At 39.0% G+C, this 26770-nt stretch overlaps 2 protein-coding genes across 13 annotated transcripts in view; one reads left to right on the forward strand and one right to left on the reverse strand.

Annotated features, from left to right (window-relative positions):
- Positions 1–12769, forward strand: part of rap1gapb (RAP1 GTPase activating protein b) — a 56629-nt gene extending 43860 nt beyond the window's left edge. For 7 of the 11 annotated variants that reach the window (XM_068316171.1, XM_068316173.1, XM_068316174.1 and 4 more), the window contains 12 exons: positions 2232–2387; positions 2543–2614; positions 2698–2784; positions 2937–3086; positions 4260–4391; positions 6198–6307; positions 8739–8855; positions 9947–10076; positions 10220–10316; positions 10758–10864; positions 11875–11919; positions 11992–12769. In XM_068316171.1, coding sequence (XP_068172272.1) covers positions 2232–2387; positions 2543–2614; positions 2698–2784; positions 2937–3086; positions 4260–4391; positions 6198–6307; positions 8739–8855; positions 9947–10076; positions 10220–10316; positions 10758–10864; positions 11875–11883 — 1167 coding nt within the window. In that variant the 3' untranslated portion in view covers positions 11884–11919; positions 11992–12769. Of the gene's footprint in view, positions 1–2231; positions 2388–2542; positions 2615–2697; positions 2785–2936; positions 3087–4259; positions 4392–5506; positions 5585–6197; positions 6308–8738; positions 8856–9946; positions 10077–10219; positions 10317–10757; positions 10865–11874; positions 11920–11991 lie in introns of all 11 variants that reach the window. The other 4 variants (XM_068316182.1, XM_068316176.1, XM_068316172.1 and 1 more) reach the window with 4 other exon arrangements.
- A 196-nt stretch (positions 12770–12965) lies between these two features.
- On the reverse strand, positions 12966–26093 carry padi2 (peptidyl arginine deiminase, type II). Of its 2 annotated transcripts, none has more exons than XM_068316183.1 (16): positions 25854–26093; positions 23366–23540; positions 22813–22882; positions 22486–22547; positions 21347–21470; positions 20972–21124; positions 20652–20845; positions 20203–20306; positions 19955–20066; positions 19335–19442; positions 18571–18722; positions 17858–18005; positions 17642–17735; positions 17478–17557; positions 16084–16230; positions 12966–15969 (listed from the first exon to the last, which is right to left on the reverse strand). In XM_068316183.1, exons 1-16 carry the CDS (start codon positions 25982–25984, stop codon positions 15736–15738), a joined length of 2088 nt encoding a protein of 695 aa, XP_068172284.1. In that variant the 5' UTR covers positions 25985–26093; the 3' UTR covers positions 12966–15735. The 2 variants fall into 2 exon arrangements, with proteins under 2 accessions (XP_068172284.1, XP_068172285.1); XM_068316184.1 differs by lacking the exon at positions 25854–26093 and adding an exon at positions 25149–25306 and having other exon boundaries at positions 12974–15969.
- Between the last annotated feature and the right edge of the window lie 677 nt (positions 26094–26770).

The raw sequence follows: 26770 nt of genomic DNA on the forward strand, positions 1-26770 counted from the left end.
CCTAAAAATCCTGAAACACTGATTTTGACAATGACCAAAATGTATGTGTTCATGCTGGCTGAAAATTGCATGTATTAGATTTGTGTAATCCTGTTAAAAAACAACAACAAATAATTCAAAGCATTTGATGACCCTTTTCCTTTACACCACAGTGGGCATTTTCTATTTTCTCGATATTTATATTGACTTTGACAAATCATGAAAAGTTGTCAGGCCCTGAAATATATGGTTGACCGATCTCATGTGAACAGAGGAAGTGATTAATTGGTAAAATATGGGAATTTAAAGGACGGGTACTGATCAAAGATCACCCTCAGGTTCTTGACAGCAGTGCTGGGGGGCAAGAGAATGCCATGATGGTTGATTACATCAATAGAATAACACAAACATAACGGGAACATGTTCATGTTGGCATCCTATGTACGTTAGTCCAAGCTATGCAATTTAGCTGACAGCTAGCTTATAGATAGATAGATAGATAGATATATACTTTAATGATCCCAAGGGAAATTCAGGTGACATCTGCTCACAAGAGATACAATAAATACACACAACAGTGACAGAAAAAAAAATGGCACAGCCAAAAGACGTTGTATAAATTACATAATTTACATACTGAAATAATTATAACAACAGAATAACCTAAAATAAAAGGAAAGCATAGGGACATGAAGAAGAAAGAAGCATTGGGTGTAGATGATGTATGATCAGAGGAATGATGGTTGAGGCTAATCAGGTACGGTGTCATTGAAACACTTTATGCAATGTAAAGAGAGAGAAGAGTATCTGGGAAATGAGAGAGAACAGATCAGTGAGGAAGATAAAGAAGAGGCAGAGAGAGACCCGAATCAGGTCATTCAGGTCAGGTATCAATGAATTACCAGTAAAAACTTCTCAATGTCCGCAAGATCAGTTTGGTTCACAACAAAAGAACCTTCATAACAATGGTTCCAGATGTTTTGATGTTTAGAGTACTCACCTAGAACAAAGGCTGCTTTCTGGTTTACTTACTAAATGTTGGATAAAAATCTCAGCTAGGAGGAATTTGTGAATGTTGGTGTCAACAATTAGAAAACAACACTCAGAATGCTTCATACAAGATATAAGCACCTGGATCTCAGTGGTACTAAAGACCTCATTCTGTCTGCCTTCAACATGCAGTACAACATTTTTTTACAGAGAAGAGTTAGCAAAAGGACTGATAAATTCTATTTACTTATTTATTTATTTATGTGTTTGTTTGTTTGCCTGTATTTATTTATTTATTTATTTATTCACATATCAAATTTGATTTATGATCTATTATCGCTTTGAATTGATAACTGTATACCAGTCTCATTGTTTACTTTTCATAATACTAATGATGTATTACTGCAGTATCTGTGACGACTACAGTACCTGTACTTAAGTCATTCAAACTAACAGAGTAGAACAAAGTATAACTAAGCTTTATGCAAAAAAAAATAACCGTAGTCAATTAAAATAAGGTAAATTAAATAAATAGAACTTAAATACAGGAACAGAATGATAAACATAATACACTTTTAAAATATAAATAGTATTAAATAGGAATGATTTAGTGTCAATAGATTTATTGACACAAAATCATGTGTGTTTTCAGCCTACCTTGTGTAGTCATAGCAACAAAAAAATCTGCAGGCACAAGCATCCATCTTACCCCTGGAGGATGAGCGCTCCCCAAAGGTCTGACCCAAAAACCGCCTCTGGTCTGTTTTCAGTTCTTCATTGAAATTTTCTCAGATGTTCCTGATATGGACAACATAGAAGCAGCACAGGAGATATCCCTGGTGTTTGATAATACCGGTGTGTTACAGAAATGCATGAATACAGCCTCTGTCCTTCAGGTGGGGACATGTCCTTCAGGCAGCATGAAGCTGTTTGGCCCACGGTGAAAATCCTTACTTAGTGGCAATTTCTTGGATCACTGACAATCAGCCATCCGCACAATTGGAAGCAATATTTGTTTGACTTTGCGGTGGCTCTACTGTTGTTCCCTGTCCCTGTTACTCCAAACCAAATCATAACCTCTTTGAAAATAGCAGATTATCGGGGTCATTCTGTGCTTTGTTCTTGCATTACTTTTGCAATGAATTAAAATGAAAAAACAAAACAAAAAACAAAAACACAATAAAAATTCTCTGTTAAGATGATACTGTGGCTGTGTTTGTCTAACTAGTTCTTTTTTTTCTTTCATTGTCCCTGCCATCCAGCTGCAAAGGAAGAGGCACATAGGCAACGACATTGTCGCCATTGTGTTCCAGGAGGAGAACACGCCCTTCGTTCCGGACATGATTCAGTCCAACTTCCTCCATGCATATGTGGTGGTGCAGGTGGAGGACGCATGTACGAACAATGTCACTTACAAGGTTGGTTTCACGGACAGTTGATAACATACAGAGAGAATTTAATGACATTTAAATGTCACCTTGGGTTCATTTCTTTACGAGGTTGCTTTAAGCTGTGCCGTCTGTGTCATCTATCAGTGGTGTCACAGGCTGTGCTCGCCTGCTTTTCTCTTCAGGTGTCTGTGACAGCACGGGATGACGTGCCCTTCTTTGGACCTGCTTTGCCTGACCCTGCCATCTTCAAAAAGGTGAGCAGTCACTAAATCCTTTACAAGCAGATCCCATATACTTGATTTATCTTTGACTTTCTGTCCCTGTTTGCCTTCCTCAGGGCTCAGATCTGCGTGAGTTCCTCTTTACCAAACTTATCAATGCAGAGTATGCCTGCTACAAGGCTGAGAAGTTTGCCAAGCTTGAGGTGAGAAGATTTTGTCTTGAATGAGAACCAACATATGAGCTCATGTCCATCATACTGATGTGCTGCTGTCATTCCAGATTCAGCAAACTAATTCCTCCTAATTTTGGCTTATTAGCATTTTATTTTGCAAAGTAATTTACTGTTGTTGCCAGGAGCGCACACGTTCGGCCCTTCTGGAGACGCTGTATGAGGAGCTGCACATCAACAGCCAGTCCATGATGGGCTTGGTTGGAGACGAAGATAAGGCGGAGAATGGGAGCGGTGGAGGAGGAGGAGGAGGAGGTTTCTTTGAATCATTTAAGGTAAAGCCCCGTCTCTGGTCTGGTTTTCACTTCCACATGCATGCCAGAGAATGCTCATAATTAAAGAGGTGATGAGACAATGAACTGGAGAAACTTCAAGATTCTTTTGTGCCATCCTTCTGCTTTTTTGGCTGGGATTCTGGGTACTCACACATGAGAAAACAAAGCACGGAACATTACCTGTATCTCAAACGACCAGCTCTGTGGCATCTGATTTCTTCTCTAGGCTGTAGCGTTTTCTAGCTTTATGGTCTGTCATATATACAAAAGCCACTTCTCCATTCTGATTATGAGTGCTCCATCATTGACCATTAGGTTGGAGGAGTGTATTCACTGAGGCACAGCAGTAGAAGCTGTGACTGAGTGTGTCAGATGAAGGATTTAATGACCCCTCATTACGGAGCTGATCATGCAGTTTGCACTTCTTGAGATCTGCAGCATTCCCTCGTTGTATTTCTCTCCATCCTGCAACGTGTTCTCCTACATCTTTTCTTTATTTACGTGCAATCAAATAGAAATTTCCATTTCTCTCTTTCACACTCTCATCTCTGTAGCTCCATTTGTTCTTTGTGCTTAGATGCCCTGCATCAATACAAATTAATTTCATCCACTTGTCGAGTCATCATGCTGGTCCACCACAAATTGCACCAACGAACATTCTCTCTTCCTCTGTGTGGTTGATTCTGCTCTCCTTATCTCATCTCTGTCTCATCATGCCCCCATCGTGATGCAACAAAGCAGTGGTAGCTTTTGAGAAAGATACACAGGGTCTCCTTCCTCATCCTCTTCATCATCCACAAAGTCTACACTTTCCTTGACTTTTTGTGTCATCCTCAGCGTCCCACCTGTTGACCAGCACTGGCCCTAAATCTTTAAGAACAGTTGGCTGTGCAAAACGCATAAAGTACTGTGAATTCATGGACAAACACACATAGATATGTACACATCTATCATTCTTTTTTTTTTAAATTTAGCTTTAGGAAATAGCTGTTGAAGCCTGTGCTTTAACTATTGACACGTTTCACAGTAGAAAAAGACATACAAAAACAAATCTATTAAAAGTACCTAATTTGGACTTGGAGTAAAGAGTCACATGAGTTAAAATGCTTTCATACATTGTGCCACGTTACCGTCAGTGGGTCCACTGACATATCTCCTCGTTTCTCTCTGTAGCGGGTCATCCGCAGCAGAAGCCAATCAATGGATGCCATGGGCCTCAGTAACAAGAAGTCAAACACAGTCTCCACTAGTCACAGTGGCAGCTTTACTCACAATCCCGCAGAGAGCCCCAAAACCCCAGGGATTGTAAGTAGTCCATTTAGGTCCTACCTGAAATGTACATTTTTAGGATATAGTCTCAGGATTGGCACCAAGAGTGTGTAAATTATTCTAAACACCATTTATTTCTTTTGTTTTTATTAAGCAGCACTTGAGCACATTGTAGCATTATTTGTATCACTTTTCATCAGCTGTTAATGTTGGAGCTCTCATTCATTCCTCACATTTTAAATCCACCCTGCTCCATTTTTCGGCTCTTTTTTTTTTTTTTTTTCTGTAAGGGACATTAGCAGTGTAATGCATTGTCAGCACTTCATTCTCACCTGTGCAGAAAATGTCCATCACAAATTAGAATGACAGACGTGCAGAATGATGTAAATACTTTCTCCCCAGTGCGAGATGGCTGTAAGTTCTTGCATCCCAGTTTGAATTCTATTTGGAGTCTTGAACTGAGCTTAGTGTAGGGGCTGTATGACTACCCAGACCCCCCCCCCCCCCTTACTGTGCTTTAGTCATTATTTTTTATTGGTGGTAATTCTACAGCATTTCTTTGCAACCTTGTGTATGTCTGCAGCTTATGTATGGCAAAAGCTACAGTCGAGTCTCCGGTCAGCACACAGCACGATGGCCTGTCTGTGTCTCTTTCAAAGATGAGGTTAATAACATTTGAACTCTTTTGAGTTCTTAAATTTGAACTAAACTAACCCCATTTTTGAAAAGAGTAAACTTTTCTAAAAAGCCACAAATTTTTGTCATCCCTACTTGCCACTTTTCTCCTTCTGAATGCATCACTAAACAGACCTGCACCCCCCAGGCTGCAACCGCCAACATGTCTGCTACCTCAGCGGCGCCCCACCTCCTGCTGTGCCTCCTCTGTTGGACCCCAGCCTGCTTCTGCTCTAAAAATCTTGAATTTTTTTCAATATTGTGACTTCTCATTTAAGTCACGCCTCAAGCTCCTTTTCAAGCTCTCCTGCACCTTGCTGTTTTAAATCCTTCTGTCGCATGAGAACTTATGATGTGTTTTTCTTTTCCCCCCTCCAATCTATTGTCTTTTCTCTTTCTCTCTCTCTCTTTCTCTCTCTCTCTTTCTCTCTGTGTATGTGTGTATGTTCCCCCTTGCCTTGTCTTGTGTGGCCCAGTCATTGCTTGTTCCAGGGAAAAGTCCCAGTAAATATGGACGCCGAGGCAGTGCCATAGGGATAGGAACAATAGAAGAGGTTCATATATATTTATCCATTTCTTTTTTTTGTCTCTAGTTTTACTTTGCTGATGTTTGTTTGTCATGTACAATTGGTTGTGTACAGGTGAAATAACCCTGTTTTAGTCCTTGTGACCCCAGGTGGTTCAGAATTATAGCTGTTATACATTGGAATGATATTTGTTTCATTGTGGTATTAATTTATGTATTAGCTATTATTTAAAGAGAGGTTTACGTGAATGTGTTTTCATTACATTTCAGCTGATTTCAAGGCTTCATGCAGTTCATTTTACTTTAATGTTTTCCTCTGAGTCTGTTCTAATACAGAGATCATTATTAATGAATCACAATACATCTTCAATTTCCAGACTTTTTGAACATTGAATAAGTAAACTACTTAGTCTGGCCTCAATAATAAAAATAAGAAAAGATTAAAAAACAATTTCTAGAATGAAGCTTATAATCTGTAAAATATCAAATTTTAGTTATCAGAGATAAGTCAGAATCAGAGAATATGATCTGTGGGTTTATTAAGGCATACATTAATTTTTCCATTCCAGCTGTGTAGTACACTGTATAATTAATGCTGTCCTGAAAGTGTGTCTGACTCTGTTCTCCATAACTACTGTCAGTCACTGATCATTCCTGGGAAAAGCCCAACCAGGAAAAAGTCTGGCCCCTTCAGCTCCCGGCGCAGCAGTGCCATTGGCATCGAGAACATCCAGGAGGTCCAAGAGAGGAGGTGAGAGGAGTGAACAGAGATGCTCAGCAGGGAGTGGGTAGTGAGGAGGATGGTGTTGCAACAGTTGGAAGAAATTAACCATTAGATGCACTGCTTGTGAGACAGTTAAGATGCTTTATTGTGTTTGTTTATTCCAAGGAGAGTTTTTAATGACAAAACGAACCTTTTGCACAATTTACAGGTTGTAGCTGCTCGACAGATGACTTATAATACTCTCACACTATTGAACAATTCTCTTTTTGACCTCATACTTCAATTTTTTTCAAGCAACCATAGTAAGCAGTGATATTATTTCTCTGACTTTACCCATCCATGCGGAGTTATGGAGACACAGATGGGAGGAAAAGAACAAAACAAGTGGACATTACATTCAAATGCAGCAGCTCAACGGTTTTATCCAAGACAATATTTTCACGGACCAGTTTTCATTTGCTTGATAATCGTTTATGATGCCAGGACAGCTGTAGTCTAATAATAAATCATCTGCAGTGGTTTTATGTAAAACGCAGACATCAACAGACAATAAAAAACTTTTTTTTCGTTCGACGTAGGAGAAATACTGATCATTTCCAATAGAAGGGTGAACAAGTCAATTAAGTAATAATTACAATACATCAACAATTTGAAGTGGGAAGTAATAATTACAGTAATGAGAACTAGTGGCTGGGGACCACTGATCTAGGGGTAACGGGAGACAGTGACATCTGAAGTGTGTTCCGGACGTCAAGTCGACTCCAGTTTGGTTTTCTTTACAGTCAGTGCAGAAAATCCCAGTTCAAAAAGACAGAAGGTTTGAAATACTTCAATACTTTTTGGGTGATCTCAGGATAATCTGCCTTGACTTTTCTCCTGTCACGTGACCGAGACCTGTCAAGTGGGACAGACGCATGCATTCGTCTATGTGTCATTCTGCACAGACGTCACTTTTCAAAATAAAACATCTTTCAGACTCTGAAATAAATAAAACGGAAGTAATGTAAATTATTTTTCTTTTTTGTGCGGCCCGGTACCAGATGACCCAGACGACTGCTTTAATGGACGTTTTCATAGAATCTAATGTTTGTGGCTCATTTTACTCCCATTTGGGTAACAACAAGCAATAATATGATTCTAAAAAGCATTCTTTGCTGCTGTCATTCTTCTCTATAGTTGGCACAGCTGTTTCAGTGCAATAGGACAAGTGCATAACCCCACCATCTGATTTATATTCCACTATGGAATACAAATTAGGGGTTTCAACTAGGGTTGAGCCGGGTACTCGGATAACGCTTTTTTGACGAGTACGAGCATGATATGAGTAGAACTCGTCAATACTCGTGCTCGTGCTGAAGGGAAATCTTCATAACTCACTGTCTTCAAGCGCTGTGATTGGCCAGTAACACACAGCGCCTGCCCCTCCCTACAGAGACTTGTTACTGCAGCGGGAGCTGTCGACTCGCTGCCCCACTCTCGCACACACACAGACATTGACTGATCTCTCTGTGCGTGGCTTCACTGTAGCTAACATTGCTTTACCTACTTGGTAAAGTAGGTAAAGCAATGTAGGTAAAAAAATTTTACCTACTTGCTCTTAGTTTGACACTTTCTGACTTCAGTTTAAATTAATAATTTATATACTGTATAGATATTTTAACTGTTACATAGCGCGTGCATACACGCACATGCTCTCTCTCTCTGTCCCTCTCACACAGTCACTATGTCACACACACTTGCACAAACAGACACACAGAAACACACGCACACATACACACACCTTAATCAACATTGTTTACCTTTGTAAAAAAAAATGGCAAAAACATTAGGTAGTAAAAATAAATAAATAATTGAAAAAATATGATAACTTTTTTTTAAAGATTAAAAGAAAAAGACAAAAAATCGGAAAGTTGTGTCGACTATGATAATTCTTGTTCATGCATGCTTTGTAGTTAATAATTTCCTATTGCATGCGTTGAATTCATTAATGCACTTCATGTTCTGAGTTCATAAAAAACTTGTTCTGCAAATATCACTTTTGTGATCAAAAACATTGGCTGTTCTGGGACTGTTCTATAAATAATTTTCAAAAAAATAAATATAGCCACTTCTGATCAATCCATATCATTTCAGCCTTAAAATACAATAAGATACCAATTTAAGCCCCGCCCATTCTCGGTCAAACCACACCCACTTTCAGTTTAAGTCCCGCCCATTCAGATTACAGATAATTTAGATGGTTGAACAGATACAGATAAAGATACAGATACAGATAGTGGTGTACTCGCTCATCCCTAGTTTCAACACAGCAGGTGGATTTGGGAAGAGTCAGACCACAGTCTGACACGTCAGACTTGATGTTGCATGTATAGTATGAACATCACACCATGTTATCGTTTCAGTGAGGAAAAAAAACAACAAACTTATTGTCATGTAAATCTCCATCCCTTTCCTAAAGCCGGGAGGTGTCTCCAAACACCCAGAGGACACCGGACAGCAGCCAGTTCTCACAGGAAAACAAATCCGAGAACTCGTCCAGTCACAGCTCTCCAGAATTCCCTGCTACTAAGAACAGGTGAATATTGTTTTAACTCTATTGCATTTGCAGATGTTGACATGTTGAGAACTTGTTTCTCGTCATAGTTAGAAAGAAACAACTGTCCCTGTGCAATGTCCGTATTTGGTTATTGATGGTCCAAAATCTTGTGAAAGCAACACCCCCCTCTCAGTCTGCAGGACTTTGCTTTGGACTAAGTTCAGACACACAATCTCTAACAAGGCAGTCAGAGACTGTAACATCCCACGACAACCTTGAACTCAACATTTTACCCTGACCTACACATTTTTGTGCCTCCGGCTTCCTGAAAATGTTGCTTTTGTTATTTTGTGATTATATTTCATCAGGTTTCAGAGATGTGTACGTAAAAAAGTTCTACAGTGCGCCGTCGTTCTTCGTGGTTAATGCGTTCCAGGAACCACACACGTTTAACGAATTCCGCGATAGAGCGACAAACTATTCATCTTATTATTTACGGTAATTTAAACGTTTATGAACCCCCCCATACTGATATTAAACTACCTTCTATCTATATTACCTCCTCCCACTTATCGACTGTTTGTGTCTCACGGGATGTCAGAGACTCACGTGAGCGCACTTCCAGATGCCTTTTAGCCAATAGAATGCACGTACGGTATCATGTGACTAACTTCCAAAAATCCACGATGAGTACAAAAGTTGAAATTTGACCTTGACTTAGTTTTCCCAAGGTCAAGATCATCATCTCATTTTCATCCCCTTTGCCGCCCTAGTAATGTGCTTTTTCTTTCGTCTTCCGATCTGCAACGGTTGTGAAGATATTTGGTGGATGGATGGACGGACGGACAAACACACAAACACTGACAATTACAATACATCACAGGATATAATAATGGACAAAACACGCTCACGACTCTAAGTGTCTTGATAAAGATTTGATTTCATTGTGAGTTCATTACCTGCCACAGATGCTAACTCACCGCTGCCACTTCATTTAGAGGTGCTGAGAAATAAAGATAAGCTGATTTGGAAAGACAAGCAGAAACGTCACCTTGTGCTGCTCTAACCCTTACTGCGTGTGGAGAGCGCTGGTGTTTGTGTTGTGCACTCAGAGTGACCCAGGTGTCCAGTATGTCGATGTGTTGCAGGGCACCATCCATTCCCGAGGGGCACGACCTTTCTCGCTCCTCCTCCAACGCCAGCAGCTTTGCCAGTGTGGTGGAAGACCAGGAGGCAGAAGAGGACTATGATACCGGGCAGGTGGGTGGAGGCAGGTGGCGTTAAGGTCCATACTTTTAGGTCACTTTATCCAAAATTGCAACAGAAGGCTTAGACAAAAATGCAAATAAAAATTGTTGGTTTGAAAAAAAAAAAAGTACTAATTTGCTGTACCGCTTTTACAGGAAAGTGTTTCTTGTGTAACACCACTCAAGAAAGATGCATTCCTGTTCAGCCCTGTGATGGAAGACAGCGTATGCAGCAATCTGGGAAGTTTTCAAGGTTAGTTTAGGAGAAAAGGTCTCATGACTGAGTGTGTAAGGTGTGAGGAACATGTTATCTAAAGGGATTCTAGATGGACCAAAATAAAAACAGCCTCTGCTTCCTGACATCCTGAGTAATTAATAACACAGCACCCCTGAATGAGTCACCACGGATGCACCAGAGGAGCTCGCTGTCAGGAACAGAAGGCCAGTCTGTGTAGGTTGTTAGCCAACTCTCATGTGGGTTAAGTTAGCTATGTACCAAAAGTACAGTACATACCTGTGATTCCCACTGAACTCCTGTTTGACTGCACATTAAGATGTTTAATCAGTAATGATTCACTATGAACCCATTAATCATTTGCATACTTATCCTTTTATACCCAGAACACCTGGCAGCTCTATATTCTTTAGTTTATTAATCATGACAGCTACACCTCTCTCTTCTCCCTCCGAGCAGCTTCTCATCTTCAGCATCAAGCTGATGGAGTGAAAAAATCAGAGTCAAGAGGGACAGACGGACAGCCCAAGACAGATCGCCTTTCGAAAGAGCACAAATCCTCATTGGTAAGACAAGCGGTCTTGAATCACTCATTATGTGATACTTGGATGGGTTCACTACATGTTTTATAAAGTCGCTAGTGAGACAGTTCCCTCTGATTAGCTGTCAGAGCCATTTAGGTCCTTTAAGTGAGGGATTGACAGAACAAATTGTAAATGTTCTGCAGCAACTGGACAAAATAAATAAGCTAAAATGTAAGGGTAAAAATAATGCAACGGTGACCACAGGATTGATTCCTGATTGTTGCACCTCATTTTAATCCTCAACAGTTTTTCAACTATATAATAAAAGGAAAAAAAGCAAAAAGCAAAATTAAAAGCAAAAATGGGCTAAAGATATCTTGTTTATCTTATATCTAACAGAATACAAAAACACTAAGGGTGACTGGAAATCCAGTTAACAAAGGATAATCACAATCAGGAGGAAATAATGCAGCAAAAAAAAAAAAGAATCCAAATAGTGAATAAAACATGTAGAACAAGGAAGAGATTCAGACTGCAAGAGATGCAGGGAAAATACCTACACAAAATTTCAAAATGAAAAATAAAAGACAAAAGTGAGATTTAAGTAGAGCTGCAATGAACTGAACCAAAAATGTGGGAAAACAACAAAGGAAAATATGATACACAGATTTCAGTAGTAAAACAAAGGTGAATCAACCCCAAACCAGGTATTTTATGATGAAATGAAGTGTTGGAAAAAGTAAAATATTGATGTAATGATAATTATGGATCTATTACTGAGGGGACTCAACTGCACTGGTACAACATAGAATTCTCCAAAGTCAAAATTACACACACAGTAGATAAATTATAAATCCTGTGGAGAGGAAAAGACCAAGTCTACTAAAAGTCAGAGATTGTATTGTCATCTGAGCCACATGGCTCGCATGACTGAAAACTGAAGACATCAATAAGAAAAATTAGGTCTGGTCTAATGGTTTGTATCTGTATGCCTTCTGTTGTTGCAGTCATTGATGTTAATTGTGCTCTCATCTCTCTGTGTCTATTTGTAGAACTGTTAGTTACACTCCAGTGATCACTCCGACTCTCTTTTACAGGTTAGGTTTGGCAATTTGTTATTTATATTTTTATATTTGAACAACTCATTCACTGTTTTGTGTACTTCCCAGCATTCCAACAGGATGCCTCTATTGCCAAAATCAAACAGAGGGCATGTGATCGACGACTATGATGCAGGAGAAAGCGAAAAAAAGCAGCCTGGTAAATAGACTGAGAGACATATGAGAGACCTCTCCATGAACACATCCCTACGTCTGCCACGTTGAATGCAAAGGAAATGAAACCTCCATGCAGCATCACCGCTGAGGACTGAGCAGACAGTCCGGCTGGACGCTCCTGCTTCAGGCCAGGAGGATCTGAAACCTTCTCAGTGTTTACACTTGATCTTCTCCTCTTTCAAAGATTTTATCAGAGAGTTAATCATGTGACTCCAAATGGAAAGATAAGGAGCCGGCTCAAACAACTGAGGAGAGTTGCCCTAGATCGCAAAGCTTTCTTTTCTTTTTTTTTATGTCAACCTAACATCCGACTGTGATATTGTACATGGATTAATCTTTGGTGTATTGGGTGTGTATGTTCCTGTCTTTTCAGGCTACATTTTGCGTTTCGTTGATGGTTTGTTCTTCTTCTGCTGTACTGCAGTGGATATTTGTTGTTCTCTATGATCGCTTCTGTGCTGTTTCCGATGAAGGGTGTGTCTGTAATGCTGTAATGATGCTCCTCCGTCCATAGCGAGTGAATCCATTTATTCATTTTCAGAGCTGTTCCTTCTACTTTCACGGGTGGGGGTACTGGGGCCTATCCCAGTGGACTTAAGGGTGAGAGACAGGGAGATGCTCCAGAAGCGATGGCAGTGCATGATGGGGCAGGTGAATTATAACAGAGAAAACTACAGTTTCTAAATTAATGTGGTTTTTTTACTTAAAGTCTTCAAAAAAAGTTATATTTTAATAGATTATCTATTGACCATTTATAACAATCATGTTTTGGTGCCTCATCAGTCCCATCATTATCCTTAATCCACTTAGAACACTGCTGTTTAGACCCTTATCTCCAAACGCTCACACACACACACCCACACACACACACACACACACACACACACACACACACAAACACACACATACACACACACACACACACACACACACACACACACACACACACCGCCTGTTGATTTGATGTCTCTGTACAAGCGTGTGTTTGCAGACGTCTCTGGTGTCTGTGGTGTAAATCTGCTTGCCAAATATCTTTCCTCTGTGGACTGGTGGGTGTCATAGCCATCCATAACTTGTGTTTCATTGAAAACCAGTTAATTCCAAATGTAGTGCACATTGCTAATAGAGCCAAATGTCAGATTCTAACTCTACTTGTAAAGTGTAATATATGTATGCAATCCAAGCACTACATTTTATGACATACTTTCAAATACATTTTGAAAAACCTTTTTGTGGCTGAATTACACTGTGACTCATATTGAAGTTGCCTTTCTAATGATTGTGTCCCTGGAGCTGCTTGGAAGGAGGGTTGGATTTTGAGGCACCGCCATCTGGCAACTGAATGTAAAACTAGGCATGTAGTATTTGAACATATCTGCTCCAATAAATGGTGTTGCTGTGAGGACTCCTGAATAGAGTGAAACTGAAAATGTTACCTGACCTCAGAGAAGCTTTTTCATATTGGCATATTTGTTATAAAGGAAAGAAGTGACACAATTTTAGTTTGGTTGTTTTATTTCAGTGTCTTGAAGAAAGAGGACATACATTTATAATGTAATGGGAGCCAACGGCAGCATTTACAATTAATAGAAGTTGTAGAAGTATATGGCGATGGACCAAACTTTTTGCAAAGCAGCCTCTAATCACCAACTTTATGGATCAAAATAACTGAACAAAGAGACATTTTGCTATTCGACTTAACAGAAATGGCAAAATATTTACACAAATTCTTTAAATATTACACAATGGTGTGTTAAAATATTTAAAATTGTTTTCTAAAATAATATTTGTAATGATTCCCTTCTGGACTTGGGAGATGGTTGAGTGGTTGAAGAGCGCCCTCCTGTGGTTCTGTATTATTATAGCACATCACCGTGGGGTACCATTCATTTAACTGTGCTTGCACTGTATGCCAACAGCCAGTCTGGACTACATCAGGCGTGGGAGTTGTTTTTTCTATGTACTGCATTCAAATGATTGTAATTTTTTCTTGTGTCCTTAGTCCTTGTTCAAAATACTTGTAAATATTGCTGTTAATTTTTTTGTAAATAAGCAAAAATGACTAATAAAGATGAAAATGCATAAAATAGACCAAACTGGTTCCAGACTTTTTAATATTTCTAGGATAGATGCTGATTGCTACAACATTACTGCATTACATGTGAAAATGAAGCATAAGTACATCCCTTGGAGGCAATGCTGGAAAAAGACAGCAGATATTAGAAAAATTATTGATAGGAAAATGAACCATTTAATGGAGCACAAAATTGCGTGCACAGGAGGCTTTAACAAGTGGAGGGTATCAATCTACCCAAGTATGGAAGTCCTATCCTGAAAATTTTTAACAGAGTAGATACTGATAATATTCAAAAAGCTTCAAGTGCATAAATTTATTTGATGACTACCTTAGAATTAACTTTATTAAAACACTATTTGAAATAAACTCAATCTTGCATCCAAATGCAATTTCTAAGTTAATTTCATTGAGTTTTTCCAAATAAATTAGTTCGGTTGAGGAGTATCGTACATACTACCCCTGTGCATTCTCTGATTAACTGCACTGAGGGCAGCAGTCCACTCAGGGACTAATACATAAAGGGATATTTAATCTTTTTTTTAAATATTTCTAATGTAAATAAAGCATGTTTCTCAAATCTTAACTTCGAAATTGTTTGAATGTCTAAGAATTCAGTGTAGACCTGCTTTTTATGGAAGGTGTCATTAGATAACTTCTTTTTATGATTTGGGTTATAGAAAATGTTATTAAATTGAAGTTTGTTTACACAAATAAAAACGTGCTATTGGAAACGCTCCATATATATATTCTTGACAACATTCAGCCTCAGCACAGCAACCATCTTCCACCTCTCAAGAAAAGCCAGTATTGAATTCATATGTTTTGGTGTGAGCACATTTAGCACAGCTTTGTAACACTAACCTCTGACAGCTTAGAAAAAATAAAAGAGTACTGTAATAAATCAAAACGTAACACATCCCAACACCAAAAATCTCCATAAATGTTGATATGTTTATAATTAATCACCAACAGCAACTTTAAGGGTGTTGATACCATTATGCCTTCAATACTTTTCATTCCATGTCTTTTGCCCACTTGTCAATAGTGCAATACTTCTTTAAATCAAGATGAAAAAAATAAAGCCTTACAGCTCTTGATATTCCCTGGCTCCTCTTCATTTTTTTTCCCTTACTGACATAACATGTTCCTTCTGTGCCGCTTAAATATTCATTGCTCTTTTTTGTCAAGCCTCCCTTCTTAGCTAGTCTAGTGCCTTTTCTCAAGGGTATATCCCACCATAACCCAGTATCTGCCTGGATGCAGATAGTACTGAAAGTGTGGAAGGAAGTTCATTGATAGGACATTCTCTCAGTTACTACTGGACTGACTGAGTGACTGACACAGTGGTTGGAATGAAACACTTTCCATATAGTAAACAACTTAAGGCATTTTAGCGGCTGTGGCTTGCTCTACCCTCATAACATATCTATGGAGATTTAGAGACTGATAGAGAATCCAAGAAAATCTCTTTTCTAACTTAAAGCTAACTCAAAGCAACCATATTTTTGAAATAACAATGTGCACCTTTAAGCCGCATTCATTCTCCCTTCAGTTTCAATTCACATCTGGAGGTTCCACCACTTCATTTCAAATGGCTTCCTGCGGACATTGGAGCCACAGTGTACCTCTCCCAGCCTTTTGTGGTAGGACGCAAAGTCATCAATGAACGTGCAGTTTAGGCCCAGGCCCTCCAGCAGGGAGCACATCTCAGCCTCCAGAGCACAGCGACCATCCACCTTGGGGCCGTAGGGCTTTGGGATGCCAAGGTTCTTCCCCAAGACAATCATGTTCACCTACAAATACGAGTGAAATGAGACTCAAGGGGGTCACAATCGTCACTTAGATGTAGTTACTGGTGAGTGCTTCATTTAAAAACAACTATCACAGCTGATTATGTCCGAACAAACCATGTCAGGGTAAAAGGCCACTGCTCTGAACTGATTCTCATTTCCCTTCTCCACCACCAACTTGAAGAGGATCGGCAGGTCGATGATATCCTCATCCTCCAGGCCCAGCTCTCTCTTCAGGACATCTCTGTTCCAGTCAATGCAGCTCTGGGACAAAGCAGGTGGGTACAGTTGTTAGGAAGAGCTTGTCATCAAAAAAAAATGTCACCAATCCTGCTTTTAATTCCCCCGTGGGGACTAATGAAGTTTTTGAATTGAATTGAATTTATAAATAAATAAATAAATAAATAAATAAATAAATAAATAAATAACAACAACAACAACACCAGCAGGTCATGTAGCAGTTCTCAAATAAACTTTGTGTCAATGTCCTGCAAACAAAAGGACATTATAGCCAAAGATAAATAAACAATTCCTGCTTACACAATGTTTCAAATGGCAATAAAATTAAACATCCAGTGTCAATGGTAAGTTGAGTGTTAATCGAGTAATTATGCTACATTTCGGGGAATATCTACAGATATTTGGATTTTATTGGATGCTAATTTGCTGTGCATTTCATATGCATTGTTGTTTTTGAAAACCAGTCACAAGACATTGTCTTTTTCTCTCAAACTTTCATTCTTTGTTGATGTGGCAGTGGGGTTTGGTTAGAGCTTAGAGCCAGGAGGAAAATAGTGACGTAGGTTGGAGAATGGGGTCAAGAAGATAGAGTAAACTTGCATTGCTCTCTTTATTATTGCATTGTACTGAGCCTAAAGGTGCTGCCTGTTTTAGGTTGAAGATGCGAGAAACAATTCTGAGAAAGAAGCTGGAAAAAGCTGCTTTGTAAAAATGTGTGATCTGGCTGGTGTTTTAGGAAGGACAAGTCGTAGAAATATTTTGGGGAATTCACATTTAATATTCTAAATAAATAATCATTTAGGACCTTTAAAAGACAAAAAACACATGGCCACAACATTGGAAATGTGCCATCTATGGTGTTTAGTCTTTTATACAAGGTAGACATCTAATAGACAATACATTGTGTGCTATATACACACGTCATAGGGCTGGATTCCTCCTGCAAACTGTAACTTGTGGCTGAGGAGGAATAATTAACTGGGAAAGTCTTTCATTGTTTTAGGCTTAGTCCTTTACATGCAATGCAGGGATATTCCGATGCCACGGAACCTTGACCTTTTGACCTTTCACACCGACTGAAACATGGACCCTGTATCAACAAGTATCGTCAACATAAGAGCCTGTCGTCACTCTGTCTTTTGAGGCTACTTATGAGAGAAATCCCTGGAGTAGTGGCTGTTCTAGCAGCTCATTGGTTGTTCACATACCTTTGGCCACAAAGAACAACTTACATTACAGTATATGTTGGAGTCAGAAGTTTGTTTTCTCACCTGGACATAGCGGTTTTGAGAATGAAAATTATCGTCCTCAAGCATCTCATCCACTGTTAATGGCTTTTCATCTTTAACACCTTTTTGAAAAGTTTTTCAGAGTACATGTTAAGAATCATATCATGACTTTGTAGACTACAGCACAATAGTGTCAGAAACCGTACCATCAAACAGGGTGGCTTTTCCATGCCCATTGCTCTGTAGGTCTCTGAATAGTTTGTAGCCCGCATCTGGGCTGGCTAGCAGCAGACGGAAGCCCTGTGAAGACAGAACAAAGGTGATTAAGGTAACTCCAGCTGCACACGATGCTAACAGGCCTGATAACAGCATCTCTGGTTTGTCTGGTTTCTAACCATCTCGTATTTCAGTTCAGCATTTACCTTTCTGTCAGGCGCAGGAACAAAACTCATGAATTCATCTACATGGCCGACGTAGAGCCAGTCAGAAAACAAGGCGATGGGCTCCTGGACCTTCTGAGCCCACAGGAATTCCTGAACTACCTTAGTCATGTTACGCCCTTTTGTCGCCCTTAAAGGAGGAGATATGATCACAAATCATATGATATGTTTAGTGCACTGCCCTACAACAATGGACCAGAAGTAATAATCACGTATAAACCACGAAGCTTTGTTAGTGCTAAGAACCCGTTTTATTATGAATGAAAACAATAGAAAACAATTGTAGACAACTAGACAATTGTACTCCTTGGGAGTCAGTGTTTAAAAAAAAACAACTTTTAGTTTCTGCTTCAGATAAGTAATTCTTCCAGCACAAGAAAACCAACAATCAACAGCAACTGACCAACAGGCAATTCAGGTTGATTGTTTAAACTCATGAGCTCATGACTCACCATTAAGTTTTTAAAAACCTGTGTGAAAGGTTAGCTGAGCAAATAACAGCTTGTAACAGCATTCTCTAGCACGGAACACAACACAGACAGACGTCTGTCTTCTAGTGGTTTGTTGCCAAGCGGTTCAGAACAGCTAAGAATGACTTTGGCGGTGCACTAGCAAATAGAAGAAGGTCATCTAAGGTAAAAGTGAAGGTAAATGCCATTTAAGTTCAAGTTAAGGTGTTGTCTTTGCAAACTCACGTAGGGAAGGCAACTCCAATGAGGATTCTGCCCAGGGGGTAGTTTGTTCCATTCACGGTGACGGGAGGACTCACCTCCAGATTGCCAAAGGAGTCAAGACTGCTCACGTCTTTTCTCTCAGGTACTCTCGTCACATAGCCAAAGTCAGGGCCCTAAAGACAAATTGGTGGTTAGAGATGCTTCAGACATGCTTCACTCAGATGGAAACACTGTTTTCAGTGAAACATTTTTTTTTAATAGGATTTGAACTAGGAACATGCAGAATCTGAGTACAAATATTCTTATTTACTGTGCTACACAAGGATTCCTACTTCTGAAAAAAGAAATTACTGTACTATTAGAATTTTTTTAGACATTTTAATCGGCAAAAAAATACAACAAGGTAACTTCAAAAAACAGAAGCGAAGTCCTTCCTCCCAGTTCACTCTGTTTAGCCTCCTTCTCTTTCTTTATCATCACCACTGTTCTGATACCTGCTTCCTAGAGGGGTTATCAATCCTGACCATCTCCTGGAAATGGTCAGTTTAGGATTAGTGACTTGCCCCCCCCAACACATGAACAACATTCCAGCTCAAGTCAATGTAAATACCTTGTCAACGCCTACAGGCACAATGTCTCCCAAAGCTCTAATATAAACATTGTTCTCACAAAACAAAGACAAACCTTCCCTTACAGCAGATAATTGAGGAAAGTAAAGAGAGGCTCATGATTAAAACATATATTGAAGTTATTATTGAAAAGAAAAATGTATTTTTGTCTCTCACCAGTAGTTCGTCATAAGGAAAATCCACGAGTTTTCCATCTCGAGGGGAATCCAGAACAACAGGAAAACTTTGGTGAGGGGAGTCAATATAGCCAAACTCAAGCTCATCCTGAAGAATAGATGTATGAGTTGCATCACATTTATGGACATCCAACAGTTATTGGTTCACCAACATTGTGTTTTTGGAATATAGGATGATCCTGACATATTGAGTCAAAGATCATACAACAGAACAGGAAAACCCCCAGGTGGCTACGAACCCAGTTGAACTACCTTGTTGTGAAGAGACAGGGTGTTAACTTTGAGAAACTCCCACTCTTCAATGTAAATGTTAAAAACCTATTTGCCTGTCACTGTAACTGTGTGTTTGATGTGGGTTCCACTCATCTAGTTCCAGGTTTTTCTAATTCTCACACATGTTGTTTTTAAATGAGCTTATTTTGTTTCAGTTGCAGCTCTTTTTCAAATAGGTTCATCATGTAATTTTACTCTCTTCCTGTTTAGTTTGTGACACCTTTGACAGTGCCACTGTAAAAAGAAATTCACAGAATCACAGAATTTATAGAAAAACCCCAAGCTCCAAAAATCAGAATGAACATGTGATATATTTAAATTAGCAACCTGTATCCAGCGATCTCCTCTGTTCTTATACTCATGGCAAATATTAATAGTGCATCCACTCTTCTCAGCCAGCTTTGTTATTCCTTTGACGAACTCGTAGTTATCAGATGTACTGAGAAGATGAACACAAGGGACACAAGTTTTGGCATGTCCTGCTTTAATGTTTGGCAATTTCCTTGTAATTTTTTAATACAAATTCATCTGAGAATAAATAAACAACAAGCTTAACTGTCTGCATCTCTTCTTACCTGCAGATAAACACATCTATAGGATCGAGGGTGTTGGGTGTCATGATCCACGGAGCTACTCTGAACACAACTTGGTCTGTGAAAATTGGTGTTTCCGGGACACCCTGTCAATATATCAGAGAGACTGTTACTTTTAATCAGTTATAATCTTGTGTTTCTTAGTAATGTCATTTCAGCAAACAAATTAAACTATACACGTAATTTAACAGAAGAAAAATGAAACACTTCATGTTGGAACAACATGAAGGTTTATTCCTGATCCATTAAATATTGGTTTTAGCAAATACTCCTATCGATACAAGCTTTGTTAGGAGCAAGATGTGTCTGAAAGCCTTGAGTTAGGATGTTTATTAAAATAATATTCTTTGGCCAAAATTTCATCTTGACTAATTAAAGTGAAAAAAAGATGATGAAACAGCATAATTCAGTCAATGAAGACCAGGTCTTACTTTGCAAATGGGCTCCAATAAACTCAGGTTGATGCGAATGAACCCATCAAAGTCCACGTCAGGAAATTTTAAGCCTTCCACGTAAAACTTAAACTCTGATTCACCTCCGAGGTACATCACCTCCTGGGACAAGTCCTTACTGCTCAGAACCAGAGGATAATCCTTCACAAAGTCATTGTAGAAGAGACTCCCAACTGAAAAGGAACACAAAGAAGATTGAAATAGAGGTACCTAAACAAATTAAGATGCATAGTTCTTTAAGCACCCAGTAGTGGCTTATGTAGCCACATGACATTGGTTCCAGGGCTTTTACAACTCACAGGACTCAGAAATCACTACTGGGGGTGTTTTGGACCTGAAGACTCTAACACCCTCTGCATCGCTCTGTGAAATGTGCATGGTGAGCTTGTATCCTTCTGGGAGTTTGGCAGGTCCTTTGGTCCGTAACACCATGAGAGACATGTCCTTGAGATCTGCATAAGAGTCACACTAACGTTCAATAAAAATTTTAAAAAACGCACATGAAACACTTGACATAAATGGGCTTTGGCTTTTACCACCACTGTTTGCACATATGTTTGTTTGCTATTTGGTTGATGTTCTATCAAGACTGTATTAAACTGTAGGAGGTTATTAAAGCTCAAGCAGGAAAACAGACAGAACTAATTGATAAATGTGAAGCTGGACTGTTATACCTGACACTCGGGTGACTGCGTTGCCTTTCTGCATATGGTCTGGCTTCTTCCAGTAGGACCGCTCACAGTCACAATTGACCAGCAGGATGGCTCCATGCCCATCAGGACCCCATTTCCAGGATCCCTGAGGTGTTTTTAACAAATTCGACATCAACGAATGTGATTCAGAGATTTCAAAGTGTTCCGAGAAGTAAAACAAAATTATAGATTATCCTCTGGTCAGAAATTAAAAGAGAAATTAAAACAACATACAGTGGTACATCGCGATATGAGCTGCTCAGCATACGAGTTACTTGAGATGCGAGCGATCGCAGTGTCCATAGTTGTGTTCAACATATGAACAAAATATGAGATACGAGCCGTGATTCAGGAGACCATCGCTAGTTGGCAGATGGATACAACATCACCTGAGACCGGACCTCCTCTTTCACTAAGAACAGATGTAGTGGGCGTGTTCTCGTGACTACTGTATTGTATTTCTTTTCATACTTTATCACTGTTTACATAACTTATTATACATCATTAATTGTGAACAGGAACAGTATGCATCTCTATTGGTTGATAAAATTTTTTTACCATATTTTAGGGAGGGTTGGGGCTTTTTTACAAGACTGGAACGGATTAAAAAACTTCCTTTCAGCTTGTCCCTTTAGGAGTTGCCACAGTGTGTCATTTTTATTTTTTATTTTTTTAAATCTTAGACGAATGCTCATATTTGTTTGGCAAAGTTTTTTATTTCGGATGCCCTTCCTGCCGCAGCCCTCTGGATTTTTCTGGACTTGGGACCGACCTGCAGTTGACACTGGCTTGTGCCCCAGTAGGGCCTCAGATGCTGGGGATTGAAACCAGGGCAGCATCCATGTAAAGCATGCACTCTACTACTGAACTAAATCCCCAGCCATATTGGAAGGGGTTAAAATGATTTTAGTTAATTTAAATAGGGAAATGTTGTTTGACTTACGAGCTCAGTCGTGGAACACAGTAAACTCATATCTCAAGGTACTACTGTATATAAAATTAGAGGCCTATTCAATTTGTCACACGTATGTAGTATGTTATTATTTGTTAGAAAAGAGATAATGTCTCCCCCATGGGCTCTGGACTTTAAAGTGTTGTCTAAGCAATAAATCTGAGCTCACCTTATTGGGGTTGTTTTTCTCCACCTCACCATCTCTGTCAGCATCCACATCCAGAGAGATCTCTGTGTGACATACACACTTTATTCATCACGTTGCAAAATTATTCCACAAGTGGTGCATATTACAAGACAGTTAAAGAATATATATGCACATAAATTATGTTGATATCACAAAAGATCACTCTGGCCAATGTATTTTCAGATAAAAAGGTCATGTTGGGATTTAAATGCAGGATTTAACACACTTTTAATGCTATGGTGTTATTACAATGGCAAAAGTACATGATTGAGATGATTCTTTCATTATACATGTTTTTACTTAACTCACCGATAGCTGTCAGGTGTAGGACCGCTTTCCCCAGAATTTCTTTTTTCTCGTCATAGTACCAAACAGACAGCTTAGAAAACAAGAGTACAGGTCGTTTATATTGACAAAAGCTATGAAATATTATACATTGAATTTTATACATATATATGTAGACACACACACACACACACACACACACACACACACACACTAACACACACACACACACACACACAACATAGAAGAGTCTCTAAACACGGAAGTTAAAAGGAAATGCTCGAAGGATGGTGAGATTTCATTGATATACGTCAGGTTCAACTCAAAAATCATACAATTCCTTCTGAGACAGCTTCTGGCTCTTAGGATCATGAACTAACTGTTCTCTACATGAAAAGCAAATGTTGTAGGAGTGTTCAGCTTTCATGCACACCATTTTATAGAAATTACAAAACAATTTTAAGATATAACATGTTTGTTTTCATTGTTTTCATGTATAAATGGTGAATGATATAAGCACTCCTGACTCATTACGAATTGCTTAGTGACATTAAGTTGCACATCCGCCCAACTTTACCTTGTTGTCATTCTCTTGCTCACTGGCGCGCGTCATGGTGAAGTTTAGTGTTGAATTTCCATTGAGAGGGATGGGAGGGGTGGGGCGGGATGTTGTTGTGGGTGGAGGGTTGATGCTGTATTGAACATCAGAGGAGCACTTGACGGAGAAGAATTTGGACTTGGAAGGGGCATTTCTGGGAAATAGGCAAGATAACACATGTTGAAACAAAAAAAAAGTGTATCAAAGCCATGTTAGCTGTGAAAACACATATTTGTTAGTGCCCACAAATGCAGGTGGGGCATTAGCTCAAATTTAATTGTTGCTGGTGAAGCAAAGTGATGGAGTCAGCATAGAATGACAGATACAAAGAGGAAAGAAAAAAGAGAGTAAATACAGAGCGGTGGGTGGTAACATTGTCACCACTTGCCCCTTCGTCGTGTTTACTCATTACTTGATGCTTTTTATGGAATGAGCTGCAAGTGAGAACCTGCCTGCATTGTGCCTAAGGAACAACACATCTGGCATTCTCACTCTAAATTACTACCTGAGTTCACATTCTCCATGTATCAGCAAGTTAGTGGCAACACTTTCACAGGCATGTCAAAAAAATATAATCCATAAAGATTAGCTGAATTTACAGGCATGTTGTACATCCCCATTTACATTAAAACTTTGTACATGAGGATTTGTGACTGTTCCACCTGTTCAAATATGCTGTGAAAAAATTCTCCTTATGTGACTTGCAAATAGTTGAATCCCTCCTCAAGGCATATGAATTCAGAGTTTTATTTTTCAAAATTAGAGGTAGGATGAACAAATGTCAATCGTATTATTAATTCGTTTTTCAATATTATCCAAGATAGACTTGGAAAGTAAACTCTGTTATTCACATGACAAGATAAGGCCTGTTTTAAACCATATGAGCTCCAAGGTATCCAAGCTGGCAAGATTCCAGGCTCCCACACTGCCCATTTTGTAATCAATCCTCTCTCTTTTGCTTCGTAGGATGGTATCAAGAAGGAACTACAATCTACTTTTCTTTGCAACAACAAATGTATTACATGTTGGTCAGCAGCAACAGAGGACTGTTGTTTTCCATGCTCAAAACAAAAGATCACCCAGGCTGCCATCAGCAGGATGAGCTTGGAAACAAGTCCAGTTACACAGCCTTACTAATATTGCAATCTGCACTCAGTGGTACAAAAGAATACACAACTTGATGAAACAGATTAACGAAAAGTAGAACATCTGACACTTCATAATGGTATGATTTATTGCAATACTGCTAAACGCTGACTGCATTAGTTTTATCTGGTTTTCCCAAATTAACTGGCGTGAAACCGGACCAACTGGTTTGGTTCATATTTCAGTCAAACTGCATAGGATTCACTTTTGTTAACTCTCTGCTAAATGAACTGACAATCATCTGAGCAACATGTAGTCAAATTAATTACACATGCAGACTGTTCACCTGCATAAACGTTGTTGTGGCCTGTGCAACAATATTACATTTCCAAAAGACACAACATCTTTTTAACACGGAGGAAATTTAATCCCAGAGGAAATTGCAAATATTCACTGCTCAGAAATAAATGTACATGATAAATACTGAATAAATAAACACCAGGAGAAAATAGAAACACAGACAATACAGACATATACCATCAGAACATACACTACACTGATATCTTAGTGAAACAGCATATTTATAATAAATATAATAAACATCTAAAAAACTTAATAAACAATCAACCCCCGAATGTGCATATTCTAAATGTCAACATGTGGAACTTGACCTTACCTGTTCAGGTTGACACAGAGGTCGTTTCCCACCACGAAGACAAATTCTGTCTTCTTGCCAGAATCTATTCTGACGGTTCGCGGGACTTTCATGGTTTGCGGGGTTGTAGATGTGTGCGGTGTCACTTGCTTTCAGCTGATCGCAATGCCGAGACGAATTGGTGCGGACGCAGAGAGCTACTGTGAATGTGGTGATGGTTGAGAGGTTGTTGTTCGGTGATTGGTTCACCAGTTCAAACCCCGCCCCTTCTTTCCTCACCTGAGCGCGCTCACCTCTGCTTATCTGTTTATTCCCTCTGGGTCGGTCATTAAATTCGGACTTGTGCTCACACTGGCTTCCATTGCGTGCTTTAATACTACTACTACAACTAACACTAATACTACTACTAATACTAATACTGCTACTACTACTACTAATAATGAAATTTATTTTTAACGTGCTTTATTATAGAGGAAACAATCACAAGGTGCTAAACAACATTAAAAACAAGATACAATAAGATATATGAATAAAAAAATGTTTATCAGGAAAAGTTTTTTCTTTCTTTCTTTTAAAAAACGATTTTTAAAATATTTTGACAGAAAAATTTCCCAACGATAAACTACAACTCCTTAATCTTTCTTAAACAGCATACATTTCCGATATTGCCAGCAGGGTAATAACAGTAGGATATGAAACGGTATACTCCATCATAACTCATTTTACCTGTTCAGGTTTGCCTTCAGAGACGTACCAAGAACATGGAGGACACTTTGTGGATAATCCGTGTCCAGACGACATGTGCGCAGACACTCAGAAGTTCTTATCTCGTCGATTTGGGAATGTTCCTGAAACATGGTTGGTTTGCCTCAGACTGATGACCTACAGTTTTACTCTGTTGAGTGCATTCGTGAAATGTGAGTCCAGGTGGTAATTTGACACGACAGACCAAGGTCTGCCCTTGAGGCATGAATGTCCAGGTAATGACAGGAGTGGCAGGAAGGCTCAACACTGACGAGTGTCTTCTGATCTCCCGCACAGCGCCACCCAGCATTTAAAAGACACTTCTAATACTAGTAGAGATCATCACTCAGTAAACATTCTGCAAAAAGGTCACCGAGTCACATACTGTACAAATATCCTGCATTTAAAATGTTACTCAAGGTATTGCAGTTCAATCTTCATAACAGTTCATATGTGTTCATTAATTATAACACGTCACATTCTGCAAGATAAACACGTGTATGCATACGTCTGTTTTCAAATCTCAAAATTTGCAAAGTAAATCAATCAGTGAAATAGTTTTTAGTATTTTACAGTTCTATTTTTTTTTAGTATTCTATAGTTAAACCTAGCGTAAGACAAGACTAAAATAGTACACAAGTTCTCTGCTTTGAATTTGTACTGAAGACTCATGTAAAAATATTAAGCACATGCATACATTTAAATACAGCTGTGTCAGTAAAATATAGAAGAGCAAACTTTATGAGTCCTCTATCCTAACATTACCAACTACCGTCCTTACAATTATTCGCTCAAGATTGTGGATTTCAAGAAATGATTTTGAAGATAAAACATCGCTTTTCAATGCGCTTCTTTAAAATATGAAACCTGTGGCTATAAAGGGAATAAAATGGGAACTA

Source organism: Antennarius striatus, chromosome 5, assembly GCF_040054535.1.
Source record: "Antennarius striatus isolate MH-2024 chromosome 5, ASM4005453v1, whole genome shotgun sequence".
NCBI classification, from domain to species: Eukaryota; Metazoa; Chordata; class Actinopteri; order Lophiiformes; family Antennariidae; genus Antennarius; species Antennarius striatus.